Genomic DNA, 16638 nt, shown 5'->3' with positions numbered 1-16638 from the left:
TTAAAACAAATACTGAAATGTGTAAATAACGAAATAAAAAAATCGAAAAAATAAATTATAAATTACTGAACTAAAACTATGAATTAATTGATAATAAAATCAAAATTCGAAAATATGCAAATTATAAAATCGAAACATGTTCGTTTTCCCATAGTCCATAATGATGATGGATCATCTTCCATCAAATACTAAATTTGATGTACATCTCGATAGCAAACACTTCCACAATTAGAAGAAAAAAAAAATGAGCTTTGCCACGAAAAAATGCCCCTTCATACATAGTTTTCCCTAAATTTCGATGCCAAAAAGCCCTAATCTTGCACCCCCATCCCCATTTTGATGTATTTTGTTCTGGATTGAATGCTACATTCGATCCAATTCCAGGATATTCTACAATCAATAGCCTCCTGAACAAAAAGGTTCCGATTTTTTCTTTATTTTTTTTTTCAATTGATCAACAAAATATGCCGTGTTTAATCCTCCACAGTACTTCTCATGCAAATCCTCCATAGGCGCCTGCATACAAGAATCGCGTGCTTAGTTACAGGGTAACACCCCATGTAAAATGCGGTAAATTTTTCAAGGTTATTTTTTGGGTTGAATGATCAATCTATGAAAAGGAATACGACAATGCTAGCGAATTAGGCAGAAATTAAGGATGTTGGGAGAAATAAATCCTTGATGATCTGCAATTGGGAGCTGTAGGTTACGCCATTTTGATTGCAGTGATTTGTTCCGAATTCTGAATAGATCAGAAGAAATGATGTTGATTGTTCGGTATTATAATATCTGAAAATGGTTAGCATACCTTCGCAATCTTGCAACATAAAGGGACTGGAACAAAAATTGAGTCCGGAAGATCCGATCGCAGATGACAAATCCGGGCAGAATTTTGTCAGTTGTATTCACAGAGCCAAACTTGCCGAGAAATTGCGGAACATAGATATAACATGGGCCAAGAATCTCATCAGCCACTCCCTTCACATTACCATAGAGAATCCTTGTGATGAAAACAATCAATACACTTGCAAGATTGATCTCAAGACATGGCAGTTTTGGGGCAAAAAGGGCCTCAAATCGTTCAAAGTCGACGAGCATCGGGTGGACGTTTTCTGGGATTTGAAGTCCGCAAAATTCAGCAACAGTCCAGAGCCCAAGTCTGATTACTATGTCGCCCTGGTGTCCGAGAAGGAGGTGATTTTACTGCTTGGTGATCAGATGAAAGAGGCCTTGAGAAGGACTAAGTGCAGGCTCTGTTCAGAAGGTGCGATTTTAGTGAACAAGAAAGAAATGGTGTTTGCCAAGAAATGCTTCTGCACCAAAACCAAATTAGGCCAAGGGAAAAGGGAGCATGATATCATCATCGAATCAGCCTTGTCCGGTCCTTACGACCCGGAAATGTGGATAAGTATAGATGGGATTGAGTCCATTCGCGTGACAAATCTGCATTGGAGATTCAGGGGGAACGAAACAATTGTGGTGGATGATGTGAATGTGGAGATACTATGGGATGTTCATGATTGGCTTTACAACGGACTGGGCTCGGGAGGGGGCATGTTTATCTTCAGGCAAGGAGGAGAGGAAGAAGAAGAAGAAGAGGAGACTTCATACTTGGAATTCTGCCATTTTCTTTATGCTTGGAAGCTTGAAAATGAAGAGGTTAATTTAGATGGTTCCAAGTTCCAAGTGTAAATTATCTCTTATAAGCTGCAACGTCGTGCACGATCGAGGGCTGGTTGGTTTTAATGTGTAATATTGATTCACTCTTATCCAGTTTTCTATTAATGTTTTTTAGATTTTCATTTCTATTGCACCCAAAATCTGATCAAACTGGCTAGTTCATCAAATATTAAACTGGATTCAAGTTCTTACTTGTGTTATCGACTCACAAATCCATATAGGTGAGAGAGATTGATGACTCAATCCATGTATGCTGTAAACAGTAATATTTTTTACACAACAATTAATATTTTTTTCATTCGGGTTTAATAATTTTAGCATAATATCTATATATCGGTTTTTGTGAACAATAAATTAATGTAAATTAAGTGGACGGGAGATCAAGACATACATACACTAAACTATATGTAAATAGGTCTTTGTGATACAAATCATAAGTCGCAAGCATAATCGGGAAGCAAAAGAAAATTATTGATTTAAAGCCGTGTGCATAAATTTATCTTCAATCCATATCATGGAGAATTTATGTTTTTCTTAAAATCGATCAACAAATCATATAAATAATTTTTTGAATAAAATCTAGTAACTGGTAGATAATAAATCAGATAAATTATAATAAAGAACGTATATCAAAATTAGCCTTGTGCGATTATAATTGTTCGCCTTGTTCTTGGTTTTCTCCAACGGAAGAACTCAAAGAAGACTCTTTTCTCATATTTTTTTTTTCCTTTAAATTAAATACTGGGGTTGTGGGATGATTTCAAGGGATCACAGAATTCCTTTCTTCCCCCCAATTACGGCGGAAGTCCACTGATTTGGGTTTTAATGCAATTAGTTGTATTCTTCGAAACAGGGGAGGAGTTCAAAGCATCGAATAATCTAGATTTTTCACCAAGATCTTCGTAGCGGTGAGTTGTGAATCTCGTCATGTGGTAGTTGGGACTGCAGCCAATACCCATCAAGAGTTGTTCAAAGCTGGGGAAGAAGTGTGGTTGTTCTCAGGTAAAATTGATGAATCCTAGCTTAAAATGGTGGCTTTTTAATTCAATTGAATCATTGATTAGTATGTCCAAGTGCAGAGAATTCATGTTCTTGGAAATTGTGTGATCCCCTAATAGCCGATAGGTTTCTTTTTTATTCCAAAGAACCCAGTTGACATAGAATCATGCTGAACGGCGAACAAAGGCCTTTATTGAACGATATCTTAACACAGGTTTGAGTTTTTTTTTTTTGGTTGAAATTTGCATAGATAGTCTGTAAATAAGAAACGCATTTTCCCGTTTCCTTGGATTTTGTGATATAGTTCCATGGATTCTATGGCACAGATTCATATATTGGGATTCCCAGGATATTTATCTTACTGATTAGGCGAGCAAGTCAGGGGTGATTATGTTGAACCTGTCACGGATTGGCTAGTTGGACTAAACTTCGTCTAACGCTTGTTTCAATACTAGCCCAGGCATTCAGGAGCTTGGGGAGTTCCTACCAGCCGAGCATTTGATCGAGCACACTAAATTCTGTCCTGAGGAGTTAGTCCACTGTTGGACGATTATATTCTCGTTAAGTTTGAATAACCAGTCATAAGCGGATGTGTCCTACTTGATGTGTCAAGAGTTACCCACATGCTGATCTTAGGTGTCACTGTGTCAGCCACCCATTGCTAGGGTTTTATCATCTAGTTTTTTTCCCTCTTGTGATCTTGTTGATGTTTTATGCATGGAAAAGCATAATGATCTATCATAAGAAAAACTAAAAGAAATTTATATTTGAGAAGCAGTTAACTGAAACATCTTCTCATTTACTCCATCATCAGGGGAACGAGAACGCTGACTTGATAAAAAGAACAGGGATAATGGCATCCAATAGTGACCAGTGTGTGGAATCTTACATTGTCCAGCTCAACGACCAAGTACAAGAGAAAAAATACAAGCTCAAGGAACTGGAGTCTGAATGGTATATCAGAAACTAACAATGGAAAAGAACTAACTGAATGTTCTGCATTTCATTTTCGTTCAATTCGAACCTTGTTTTTCATTTTAGTGTTTGAACCCATTAAGGACTGAAGATTTAAACTTAACCATGTCATAGTTTTTTTCACTGTGAAAACGACTCTGGATATTCATGCAGGGATGCAATTGAAAATGTTCTGCAGGAAAAGAAAAGAAGTATTGAACAGTCTCTCCATGCGCTGTATCCTGAGGTGTATAGCAAACTTACAAGAATAAAAGAAATTAAATTAGAAACTGAAGCAGTTGAAGCTGAGATTAAAAGAAGGTACTCAATTATATAACAACTGTTTGTAGACCACTTGGATGGATCGGAAAAAAATAGCTTTGTACTTTATTTTGCTATCTGTTGAGCACGATATAAATTCTGCTATAATAAACAATACTGTATGGTACCAAATGTTGGGATATTTAGAACATAATTGTTATGAATATGATAACACCGCATTCAATTGCTTATGAAAGTACAATCATTTAAATTTGAATTGCTGGAGGCTCCAATAAAAATGTTTGCAGTATTCAGTGTAGGCTAATGAATGTATCTGGTTTTAAAGTTGAAATTGGTGCACTATTAAAAAGCTAAGAGAAATTATTATGAAAGGTCCATGTAGTATGGATTTATCTGGTGAATTGAGGTTACATAAGACTTATTCCTTATCTATGTAGCAAAATCTATGGATGTTGAATAAAAAATAGATCTCTTATGAACCAGATAAATAAAATTACATAATGTCATGCTTCCTTTTATTTGTGATCGATTTTATGTTTCTTTCTATCTTCTGGCAAATGTGTTTCTATTTTTCTTCTGCATTTTCTGAGTGCTCGCCATCTTTTTACATGAAATATTAGATTTCCGCCATATGTATGTTGGAATTTGACCTTCCACCAAGGTATGGAACTGAGAATGACAGTATTGACTCAAATTATTGATATATTTTTCTCACATATTTCATTTGAAATTTCCACACACAACAATTCCAAAGTGTGACACGCCAACTGTTGCCTGGCGTTTCGAGCCAAGTGTGATTAACCCAATAGACATTTCCTAAGCACGGATGTGTAGATAAAGCCAAGATTAGCTTTGTTGAGTTAAGTTGAAATTCTGTTTGCTAAGTTATATACCTTTGAGTTGTTACTTTGTGTGGAAAACTGCCTTCCTTGCTTAAGCACATTTGAAACAATTTGAAAAATTCTTGAAAATTGTATGCTTCTATAAGTTTTATCATCTTTTCTTTGAGCCATTGCATTTTAGATGAGCATCATCACATAGATCCTTGGAGTTCATGATGTTTTTGGAGACTTAAAACTTCTTGAGTTGTCTTATTATGCATTTAATTTTACTTGTTATATGTCTTCTAACAGGGAGGATGAAATTGTTTGTTATATGTCTTCTGACAGGGAGGATGAAATTGTTAAGCTTTCATCCGATATTGGAAAACAGCCCAAGTTGGCTCCTAGAAGATCTTACATAGAGCAGATAAACGAGATCACAAAGAATAGCAGGAAACAGGACACTGACATTCAGCTGATACTGAAAGATACTAGGGAGCTCCAGTTGGAGAGTAATACAATACAGGAACGCCTTAATCGAACTTTTGCTGTTTTGGAAGAAAAAATTTTGAGGTCTAATATTCTGAAATGCTGGTCTTTTTCCCTCCTTTACCAAGCTTAAAATATTCGTCCGCATTATTTGTTTAGAATAGTTTGCAAGATTATGTATTGTCCCATTTACTAAGAAGAAATCCTTTTACAAACAGGGAAGCTAAGAAAGATGCAGTTGCTCAAAAAGCTCACACGCTTCTCACAAGCATCCACGAGACCTTTGAGCAGATCACTGAAAAGATTCTAGCCACCGACAGAAGCCGGAGAAACATTGCTGATTACGAGGGCAAGCTTGCAACATATGATTCTAGAAGTTTGAACATGGACAGACTAAGAGTAGATCTTGATGCTCTTAGAAAAGAAAACGATCTCCTTGAGAAACAACTTCAAAATACATGAATTTGTAAGTTCTCATCTCTACTCCTTGTCAATTGTGGGTTTATGTGCCTGGGTATCTGCTGGTTTGCCCACCCTTGTACATATTTAAATGCTCTTTACCCAAGGCTGTGTGTGTCAACTCCTAGAGTGCAAGTGAAACGAGTGTTCTATTCATGTTCAGATTGGGCACCGTGCTTCTGGTTGAAGAGTGCATTAATTCGATGGAAAGCCAGTAATCAAGATTCTCTTCGTGTCCATTCACTTTGTTTAATTGTTTATGTTATGAGGATCTGGCATGATCTTTGCAAAGCCCATGCATGCAGCCCAGGGTAGACGTGCATGGAGTCTAACAGATGCAGCTGCGTATACTGGCGGAAAAGTTCAGTTTTAGCATTTTAACTTTTCTTTTAAAAATTTAATATTATATAAATCAAGTTTGTAATCAAAACTTGATAAGAATTTGATTGATCGAATTCAATAACCTAATTTATTTTAAATAACTTGATACTTACCGTTAAAATATTTATTTCAGGAAATAAAAACAAAGTAAAATATTTTTATTTGCACTAAAAAATATAACAAAATATTCTATTACATTCTTAACATATACAAGTTAAAGTGCATTTGGACTTTCATAGGAATGCCTCCAAGTTAGCGGCAAGAATTTATTTGTAAATAGATATACCTAATGCTCCTATTCCAGGAATATTATATTCGTTAAGCATATCCCGGGCGGCTTTTTTTGGTTTGCTTTCCTTCGAAATATTTTCATCGAAAAAAAAATTAGAAAATTTATAATGTTATTTCATTTTTACTTGAAAAAATTTATCATACACACGTAATCTTTTGCGTGTATATATTTTTAACGTAATTGATGTTCAATCTTTGAGTTAAAATAAGAGAAAATACATCTTTTTGTAACAGTTTTAAGTATTTCAATCTTTGTGTTAAAAATTTTTTAGTTCATTCTCCCAAAAATTAATTTTTTGTCTCATAAATTTATCAAATGACAAAAAAACCATCAATTTGACAACAATCATTCTCATTAATTTTTTTAAAAATACAATGATATATTTTAATTTTTATTTTATCACTTAAAAATAATATAAATATCACCGATTATATGAATATTTTTTAATAAAAAAAGTACAATAATGAAATGAATATTATGCAATAGCCGATTCATTAATTAATAATTTTAGTTAATGTGTAACTAATAATATTATAGATAATGTACATTTAATATATGCTATCTAAAAATTTTTAATAGAAAGAGGGAAAAAAATCATTATAAATGACACTATGTCAAAACATAATCCTTAGAAAATTTAAAAACAATGATAGCAGAATAGACGTTCTATTAAAAAATTATTTTTCACTAAAAATATTAAAAGATAATATATGTTTAATTAATTCTACCCTAAAAGTAAATAAAAAGATGAAGTTTTTTATTTGTGGATTTTTTATCTTGTACTTAAATTGTGTATTGCATAATTAATTGCATGAACAATTGATTAAAAAAATTAGTACCAAAAATAAAAAGCCGAGGGGTTTTATTGAGAATTTATCATCTAAAAACATCAAGAAGTTAAATCATTATGCATACGCTTTCACAATTGTATGGATAAGGGTCTACATGCTCAAAAAAATATAAGAGAGGAACTCAATGCTCAAACGCATTAAAGGAATATTAGCTCATCATGAATTTTACAAAGATATTTGACGCAATTTCCTCGTTAAAATAGATTCTTACAAAAATTTTATGGAACAAAAAATGAGTACTTTTGTTTATCCACTACATGACCAAAGTGGCAAAGTACTTATTCCAATAAGTTGAATCATTATTAGAAAATTAGTGCATTGGCGTACTTGAACCGTCTTTTTTTTCAGTTAATTTGATTTACATTCAAATAATGATAATATCTAATTGTAAAAAGTAATGAAGATTTACATTGTCATTTGAATCGATTATATTTATATAAAAATCATACAATAATTTTAAAATTATTGAGAAGTTAAATTACACTTTGAAATGTTGAAAAAATAAAATAAAATAAAAATAAAATAAAATAAAGAATAATATCTATATCGAGAATTTTGACAAAAAAAATTAAAGGTTTTTTTTGGGTCTATATTATATCGATTCTTTAATTATAGATAAAAATAATATAGAAATCACATATGAGATATTGCAGTAGGGATAATCTATAGTGTTGGACGAATATTGGCTATTGAATCTATCTCCACTCGAGATAGAAAAAATTCAAACATTTACGCACTCAGAAACATATATATAACTGTATTATTAAATAAGAAATAAAACAAAAAAAATTAAATAAAAATCTAAATCTCTATTTTAAACTTCTTATATCTATGATTGTTTCCATTTTCTATGCATTCAATTTAATTTTAAATTTAAACATGCTAGAAAAAAAAATATAACAACAACAACAATAAGTATTGATGATATATTTTATATATACAATTTTGTTTCCCTGATACCCGATGTGTATTTTTTTAATTGTTTTTTTAAAAAATTGAGCCCAATTTCCCTCACGCCCAAACACTAGACCTGTCAATTCAGGCCGTCCCGCTCGGCCCTCCATCGGGCGAGGTGAGGCGAGCCAAATTGATGGCGGGTTGGAATTACCCCCAACTCAATCCGCCGTGGGTTGCGAGTTGGGCGGGTTAACCCGCCATAAATAAAAAAATTCAAAAAATAAAAAAAATATTAAAAAATCATACATAAATAATTATAAATGATATACATATTTAAAAACTCATTAACAATAAATAAATAATTATAAATAATATAAAATTTTAAAAATATCAGTTAAACATAAATCATATAAATCATTTACAAATTATAATAATTTATAAAATATTTTAAACAATATAAATGATTTAACACTTATCAATTATACATAAAATATTTAAAATATTAATTATAATATAAATTTTAAAATGTAAGAAGAAAAAAATGTTGCCTTGGCCCGCGACCCAAACGGGCCTGCTCATTTCGGATCGCCTCCTAACGGGCCGGCAAAATCATGACCCAACCTGCCATTTTTTAATGGCAAGGCTGGTTGGCCTAACGAGCCAAACCCGAATTGACGGATCTACCAAACACGTTGTCAACCATCATCACTCTCCACCATTCTTAATCCAAGGCTGCCGCAACCATCACTCTCTACCACCGAAGGCTGCCACTCGCCGACCACCCTTGCTTTCGGGCCAGCTCACCCTTACGCCCAACACCTCCAAGGTCTGCAATTATGAGCAAGACTCCCTAAATCTGCTGCCGACCTATGACCAGACCAAGAGACCAATCTTGAGAAAACCCAAGATCTGTTACAGCCACTCGCCGCCCAGTCTTGCTTCACCCCTCGCCGACCACCCCACGGCCGCCCACCATCACCACCTGGAAACTCATCGAAGGCAGGGTGAGAAGAATCTCTCCAAGCACTTCAGCGACTACCTCGCCATGTCCAAAAGGCTGAAGAAGCGCGAGGCACTGTGGTGGAGCAAGGGGTGGCTGGCCGTGACTGGTTGGTCGGCGAAGATGCAACAGAGATTGGGGTCGGTAGGGAGACGTAGTGGGCCGGCCTTTTGGAGGAGAAGAAATTGGGGCTTGGTGTGCGCAGAAGAGAGAAGCGAAGCGGGGATGAGATTCAATTATTTGGGTCCAATTTTTTTTTTAAAAAAAAAGAAAAAATGACTTGAGCTGGCGCCCCAAGTTTCTTTGCATATATATATATATATATATGGCAAAAATTCATTTGAGACGGTCTCAAGGATCATTTTCTTGAGACGGGTCTTTTATATGGGTTATCCATTAAAAAGTATTATATTTTATGTCAAAAGTATTACTTATTATTATAAATATGGATAGGATTGACCCGTCTCATTTGTGAGACCGTCTCACAAGAGTGTTACTCTATATATATATATTGTTGGAACAACAGAACCCAATATCTTACATTGGTATGATCTTGTCCACTATGGACACAAGCCATCATGGTTTTGCTTTTGGAACCACCCAAAAGACCTCATATCAATGGAGATATCACTCCATATATTAACCTATGATATTTTCTTGATCTTCTAATGTGAGACTTTGGTTGACTATCCATACACACACACACACATACATACATATATATCTGATCCATGCATCCTAGGGTGTATATTTTTCGTGAGCGACTACGAAAAATTGTTGTGTGTTTTAGAATTGAGATCGAGACTCTTCTCGTAACCCCCTGTCCCATCCTCGTCCCGAAAAAAAAATTGAGATATATATTTTCTCCCGATCTCGTACACGACACATTTTGGGACCTGAAGATTCGGGATCTCGGGTAGGGAGAAGGTATATCGATTCCTGAACCCCTTACCACATCTCCGTCCCGAAAATAATTGAGATGTTATTTTTCTCCCGATCTCGTCCCCAACATATTTTGGAACCCAAAAATTCGGGATGCTGGGTAGGGAGAAGATATCCCGATAATTTTTTCATGTATATGATTTTGTTCAAAAAACCAAAAAAAAATTATTTTATTTTTAAAAATAATACAATTTACAAACGTGTTCGGGATCCCTTCGGGTAAAGAGAAGATATTCCGATAATTTTTTCATGTTTGGATTTTGTTCAAAAAACTACAAAAAATAAGTTTTTTATTGTTAATAAAACTGTACATTTAGAAACTTATATTTCTAAAGAAAAAGAAACCTTCAAATTAAAACATATAATATTAAAATATCACGGATAATGCTTCAATATTTTGTCAAGAGAACATCATATTGTGTATCGGATAATTATTAATAAAATATTTGAAATACAAATTTTACTGTAAGTTATGTTAAATGGTGCACAAATTGGCTCTATTATTTTACATATGTGTTCTAATTAAATAATTATAAGTATAAATTTAATTAAATTTTTTATAAAATACACAAGAATAAAATATTATTTCGTGATTATACTATTCGATCATTCTAAAAATAAATAATTATTTAAATTAAGTCTACAATTAATCACTATATGTGATGAAATCCAATAACATTTAGTCAAATCTATTAATAAAATACATTATAATATATTTTGTGAAGAGTCGGGAATCCCGTTGGGAATAAATTTTATTCTCGATGCCTCTCTCGATATTAATCGGGATGAGAAAAATCTTGAAAATTTAGGTCGAGAAAATGTAGGATTGAAATTTTTTCAAAACGAAAATGAAATGAGATTCGAAAAAGATCGAAATTTTGAAAAAAATTTCCAACCCTACCTTAGAGTACATCTGATCAAAAATTATATATAAATATATATATATATATATATATATATATATATATATATGAATATATGTTTCTTGAGTGTACTGTTAAATTTATATACTACACTCTAGAAACATGAAAAATAAAATCTAGAGTGTAGTATATAAAAACATGAAAAATAAAATCTAATCCCACTTAAATTTTTTACAAGATAATTACCAAAAAAAACCAAGACTATGAATTTCATTAAAAAGATGCCCACTAAGTTAATAGTAAACATTACAGATTGGAGATCCAATATAGTAAATATTTTTATAATCGAAACAAATATTTGATATCGAATTTAATGCACCATAAATCCTATATTAAATGTCCATACGTAATTAAGGAAAATATTATATTTTGGTGGAATTTTTTCTTGAATAAATTCAATAAAACATGCTGTCAAAAAAAAAATCAATAAAACAAGGTTTTTTTGTAAAATCAAGAGTGTTAATTTAAAAATCATTTCACTCCTTTTTCATACCAAAAAAATCAATTCACCAAAATCTAATATTTTATTCCAAAATAATTAGAATATAAGATGTTAGAAATGTATACACTAAATTATTATGTTGGTGTGACCTCTTTGTTTTTGTTTTTATTTTTTTAAATTACAATTATTTAATAAAACACGGATTGTATTAGCACGCAATGTATATACAAAAATTGATTACAAGATGCAATGCGTTCATTTCGATACTAGTATATATAATATTTTGCTATTTTTTTTTTAAATTTTTCATAAAATTTTGCTATTTGAAAATAAAGGAAATGCCATACTACGGTATAATCAGTTTTTAAGGCATCTTTTGTCTTCAATCGGAACGTGGCAATTTGTAAGACATCGGAGAAAGCAAATATATTAAAGTCTCAAGTTAAGGTGGTTGGTTGTGGGTGGGGGAAAGAGAGAGAAAAAGCGACCAAAGAATTTCACACCCCCTTGTCTGAAAACCAGCCCCCACCCGCATCCCAAGCCATGTGGAGACCCCATTAGCTATTTAAAGCGAAAGGGGGATGAAATTTGAAATCTGGGTCTGAATCTTTCGGTGGAATTTGTTCAGTGTGTGATTGAAAAGAAAGCAAAAAATGGTTTTCATAACTGAAGAAATGATCGACCGGCTTCAATCCCTTTTGGAAAAAAGTCAGCTTCTTCATGTTCTTGACTAACTACTCATTAATACAAGCCCCTCTCCCGTCTGAATTTCCTTATTTTTCTTGATATTTTGATCAGTGTTTTGCCTTTTTTTTTTTCTAATGCAGTTGATGAACCATTGAAGAAGTCTTTCCAGGTTTGCCATTTTTAACTGATCTGTTTAGAATTTTTGTTGACATTGGAAAAAGTTTGAGTCTTGATGAGGCTAAGTTTGATCTGGGTTTTGGATGGTGGGCTGCGTACTTGGTTTGCTCACTTCCAAGTGTGATTGTGATGATAGATTGGCCAATTATGTGGTTTGAAACTTTGATTTGTAAGGATTACACTAGTCAACTACATGGAAATTTGAGATGAATTTGTGGTGGGGAATCTCATTGACATCTGTTTTGCGTGTTACTCAAGTACATGATTTGATCTAGTTTTTATTTGTGAAAGTACCAACAGAAATTGGTGGTTCTCGAGTTTACTGGATTTGAAACTTTTCTACATTATTCATTGTCATGATCCCGTATTGATTCTGCAAACAATTGTGTTGATAATCTTGAAGATCTCTTCCTTGTATAGACTATCTTCTCGAGCTTGTAGCTTAACATTGGCTGTGATGCCGTGACTTCACGGGATCTCAAAATAAACTAGTTGGGTATGCTCGACTCGATCATTACCAACTACTAGGCTCCTACCACGGCTAGAGTTAATTCAGTGAAGGGAATTGGTAGTATTTGGAATTTAGCAATTTTATTCTTGAAAAACATACTAAAACTGATTTCTCCAGAAGTAATGCTGTTCACATGCTACGTCTTGTCTTTTGGAAACTCTATTCTGCGGAATAAGGTTGTTCAAATCTTTGGAATTAGTAATAACGTTGAGCTTGAAGAATGCATTAGAAAAGTTGGCCTTGTTTTAGAGCTTCATTTGGTTATTTTGATTGGTTAACCTTTCATTTCCCTTGCTGCTTCTGCTAAGTTAATGGTAATGAATTTATGGTTATTTTTTATGCAATCATACAAGACTTAGCTTTGAATTCAAGTTATTTGGAGACATTGTCTTTCCGTGCCACTAAGCTTTGGCATGTGAAACTCAGGGTTGAAAATAGCCCGATAATCTTGACTCAATTTGCAGAATATGCACAACGGACACGAAAGGGAGACCTTGGTGAGGTTTTTAAAAGCAAGGGATGGGAATGTTTTGGATGCACATCAAATGGTTTGTCGCCGTTCATCCAACTTGTTTGAGTGAGTTTCTTTCTTTCTTGCCTTTTTTTTTTCGAGTTCTTACCAGTACCCACTTTTTCCAGCTTATTGACTGTTTGAAATGGAGGATACAAAATGAAATTGATAACATACTACTGGTGAGTTTTTAGCTACTAAGATCATTTGTTTCTTCTATTGATTTACATGTTTCTGATTTATCTTGGATCAACGCATCATGCTATTGGCCCCAAAAGTATGAACCGTATCACTCTATTGATTCATTAGAGCTCGAGCTCAAAAAATCGTTTCATCGATCTATCCAATTCGACTCATCATACAATCTCCTTGTATTATAATATCCTTGGGAATGATAATTTTCCTCTTTCTACCATAGCGATCTAAACTTGGTATACTTGGGTTATAGAACCTCTCAAAAGATTTGAGTTGCACCATTGCAGTCAGTATGCGTAGTTTTTGGTATATATCATAAAAAAATGTGTCCTATTCTATGTTTTTGGAATCCTCGCTAAGTGCATCCAATAGCTTTATGTTGATTCTTTAGTTGATTGTTCACTTTACTTTCACGGGTGATCTTTGCAGAAGCCAATTGATATTCACGTGTATACAGCAATACGAGAATCACAGCTTCTTGGAGTTTCTGGATATACGAAAGAGGTACTGATTGGATATAATTGGTGTTTATTATATCTGAGCTGTTTTGCCAGGGTGGCAAAACAGACCAAATTATTAACTCCAGCTTACAACCACCATACAGAATAAGGAAAAAAAACTACCAGTCACCCAGGAATGACACAAAAAAGTTTACTTTTGTAATTTTACAGGGTCTTCCTGTAATTGCTGTTGGTGTAGGGCTCAGCACATATGACAAAGCTTCTGTAAGATATCATGTTCCAATGTTTAATTTGAGCAAATGAAGTGCCATAATATATGTTTTGCTTTTACTTGTCGCAGAACTTTTTTGTTTATGTAATAATGCTCACTAATACTCCTTTTCTTCGTTTTAAGATTCACTATTATGTCCAATCACATATACAAATTAACGAATACAGAGATCGTGTTATATTGGTGAGTTTCAGCATTTACATGACCATTATTATGTTTAAAATAGACTGTCGCATAGCTAGACTAACACTAATTCTTGTTGTAGCCTTCTGCTACGAAAAAATATGGACGGTATATTGGCACCTGCATAAAGATTTTGGACATGTCTGGCCTAAAGCTTTCAGCCTTAAGTCAAATTAAGGTACTTCTTCATATTACATTGATAGCAACTCCAGAAATTTTGTGTAGGAGATAAAATTAAAACTCGAAACATTCAGGAGGATAGTATTTTACCCATTTCTATCTATGTTTTAATATTTTACATGGTAAAATTGTATAATTGGGAATTCACCCAACTCAATTACTTGTGGCTCCGCCACCGCCTATGTTGTGCATATATATATAGACATATATTGAATACCTTGTTTGAGTTCTAGTTTTGAACTTTTGGCATTGTAATTTTTGAGACAAAATGACCAATTCAATCATTGTGGTTGCAGATATTGACTGTGATCTCTACAATAGATGACCTGAACTATCCTGAGAAGACGGAGACTTATTACATAGTCAATGCTCCATATATATTTGCTGCATGTTGGAAGGTTTGACACGAGGAATTTGGTCAATGCCCCTCGTCGAATTTGAGTTTTTGAAAAAAGATGACCTCATTTTGTTAAAGCGCTCATCGACATTCCAGATTTATGTTTCACTTCTTTCTTTCAGGTTGTTAAACCTCTTTTGCGCGAGAGAACAAGGAAGAGAGTGCAGGTTCTTTCCGGCTCTGGAAGGGACGACTTGTTGAAGGTAGGCCCTTTATTTAGTTAGTTTCAACCCCTCAAGAGGAAACTTTTATACTCCAAAAATTATTGTTCTAACCATATTGCCAAATTTCTGGGAGGATCATTAGAACTTTGCCGAAGTTGATGGTTGAAACCACATCATTTTCACATATGGATAATTGAAGGACCAAATTTGAAAATTGTGAACGCAAGGAACCAAATATATCTTTACGGTACAGATAAAAGGGACTAAAACTGTAATTTGATCAAATACTTTACATATGTTAGAGGTGACTCGAAAATTGCCTCCCTTCTCAACATCACATGGCCCTGTCCATGCATCAAAGATAGTCGAGTTGCATCGTCTTGGAAAACCAATACCTCTACTCTACAGAAAGATATTTGGTTGGCCTCCATCGCAATTAAGTGTGTGGTTCATCCTCAATAAATCTTGTTTTAAAATTCTTGCAGATTATGGATTATCAATCCCTCCCGCATTTTTGTCGAAGAGAAGGCTCAGGTTCATCTCGGCATTCTGGCAATGGAACTGTTAGTGACTGTTTTTCATTTGACCATCCCTTCCACCAGCAGCTTTACAACTATATCAAGGAGCAATCTGCCCAAGTCACCTTGCCTGTACCAATCAAACATGGCTCGTTCCACGTGGATTTTCCCGAGCCTGGCCCGGAAGATGTAAAAATCGCTGAGACCATAGAAATGGAGTTTCAAAGAATCGGTAACCAAAACGGGGTTTCCCACTCATTACACAAGCTTAACATAAACGGTGATTGAAGTCGGATGCTGATGTTGGTGGAGTTTGACTCAGTACTTTATTCCAAGGCTGTGACATAGAATTCTTGCGTTATGTGGATGCAAGTTTCTTCACAGGCTATTAATGCATCATTTTAGAGAAAATACTTTGGAAATGAACAAGAGACATATGCTGAGTTTCTTGCAAAAATTGAGGCTTCTTACATGTGTTTTAATCTATGTAATCTAGTTTTGTAATGCCACTACGGAGCAAGCAAAACAAATAATTATGTATCAAAAGTTACAGATGGTGATAAGTGATATACTTTCAAATCTTTTAAACTATATCGTGCCCACACACATGTCGTTTCAATTGTTTTGTTTTAAACCACATAAGACATGCTCTGTATCATGGGTTTAGTTCAACTTAGTTTTAGGCTATTATCTTAAATGTATATCCAACAATCCACATGTTGTTATATGTGAGCCATGATTTTTTCAGTGTATTCAATAACACTAATACTCCGACGCACGCGTTGCGTGCTTCTACAGTATTTTTTTAATTAATTTGGTTTATATTAAAATAGGGGTTATTCCATAATTATGAAAAATAAATAAGGGTCAACTGCAATTCAAATTGAATGGGTAAAATGATAAATATCAAAATACATAAAGGTGATTGTGCAATTAAGAAAATATCACATCAACATACTATTTTGTCACTA

The 16638-nt window shown here is 33.8% G+C and overlaps 3 protein-coding genes across 5 annotated transcripts; all 3 read left to right on the top strand.

Annotated features, from left to right (window-relative positions):
• The first annotated feature begins 795 nt into the window (after positions 1 to 795).
• LOC140877956 (uncharacterized) lies at positions 796 to 1692 on the top strand. Its single transcript, XM_073281556.1, has one exon. The coding sequence runs from the start codon at positions 796 to 798 to the stop codon at positions 1690 to 1692; it is 897 nt and encodes a 298-aa protein (XP_073137657.1).
• Positions 1693 to 2129: 437 nt separating this feature from the next.
• On the top strand, positions 2130 to 6198 carry LOC140883669 (uncharacterized). 3 transcript variants are annotated; one of them, XM_073290225.1, is made up of 7 exons: positions 2130 to 2682; positions 2760 to 2893; positions 3494 to 3633; positions 3808 to 3954; positions 5085 to 5309; positions 5444 to 5691; positions 5848 to 6198. In XM_073290225.1, exons 2-6 carry the CDS (start codon positions 2846 to 2848, stop codon positions 5685 to 5687), a joined length of 804 nt encoding a protein of 267 aa, XP_073146326.1. In that variant the 5' UTR covers positions 2130 to 2682; positions 2760 to 2845; the 3' UTR covers positions 5688 to 5691; positions 5848 to 6198. The 3 variants fall into 3 exon arrangements, with proteins under 3 accessions (XP_073146326.1, XP_073146327.1, XP_073146328.1); XM_073290226.1 differs by lacking the exon at positions 2760 to 2893 and having other exon boundaries at positions 2134 to 2682; XM_073290227.1 differs by lacking the exons at positions 2130 to 2682; positions 2760 to 2893 and adding an exon at positions 2908 to 3315.
• A 5645-nt stretch (positions 6199 to 11843) lies between these two features.
• Positions 11844 to 16246, top strand: LOC140883062 (phosphatidylinositol/phosphatidylcholine transfer protein SFH1-like). Its single transcript, XM_073289368.1, has 11 exons — positions 11844 to 12120; positions 12240 to 12268; positions 13252 to 13335; positions 13427 to 13480; positions 13923 to 13997; positions 14165 to 14218; positions 14349 to 14408; positions 14491 to 14586; positions 14885 to 14986; positions 15108 to 15188; positions 15635 to 16246. Exons 1-11 carry the CDS (start codon positions 12066 to 12068, stop codon positions 15953 to 15955), a joined length of 1011 nt encoding a protein of 336 aa, XP_073145469.1. The 5' UTR covers positions 11844 to 12065; the 3' UTR covers positions 15956 to 16246.
• Positions 16247 to 16638: the final 392 nt, after the last annotated feature.

The sequence above is a fragment of the Henckelia pumila genome, chromosome 2 (assembly GCF_033568475.1).
Source record: "Henckelia pumila isolate YLH828 chromosome 2, ASM3356847v2, whole genome shotgun sequence".
Taxonomy (NCBI): Eukaryota; Viridiplantae; Streptophyta; class Magnoliopsida; order Lamiales; family Gesneriaceae; genus Henckelia; species Henckelia pumila.
The sequence above is the reverse complement of the archived record's forward strand: the minus strand, read 5'-3'. Positions and strand labels throughout refer to the sequence as shown.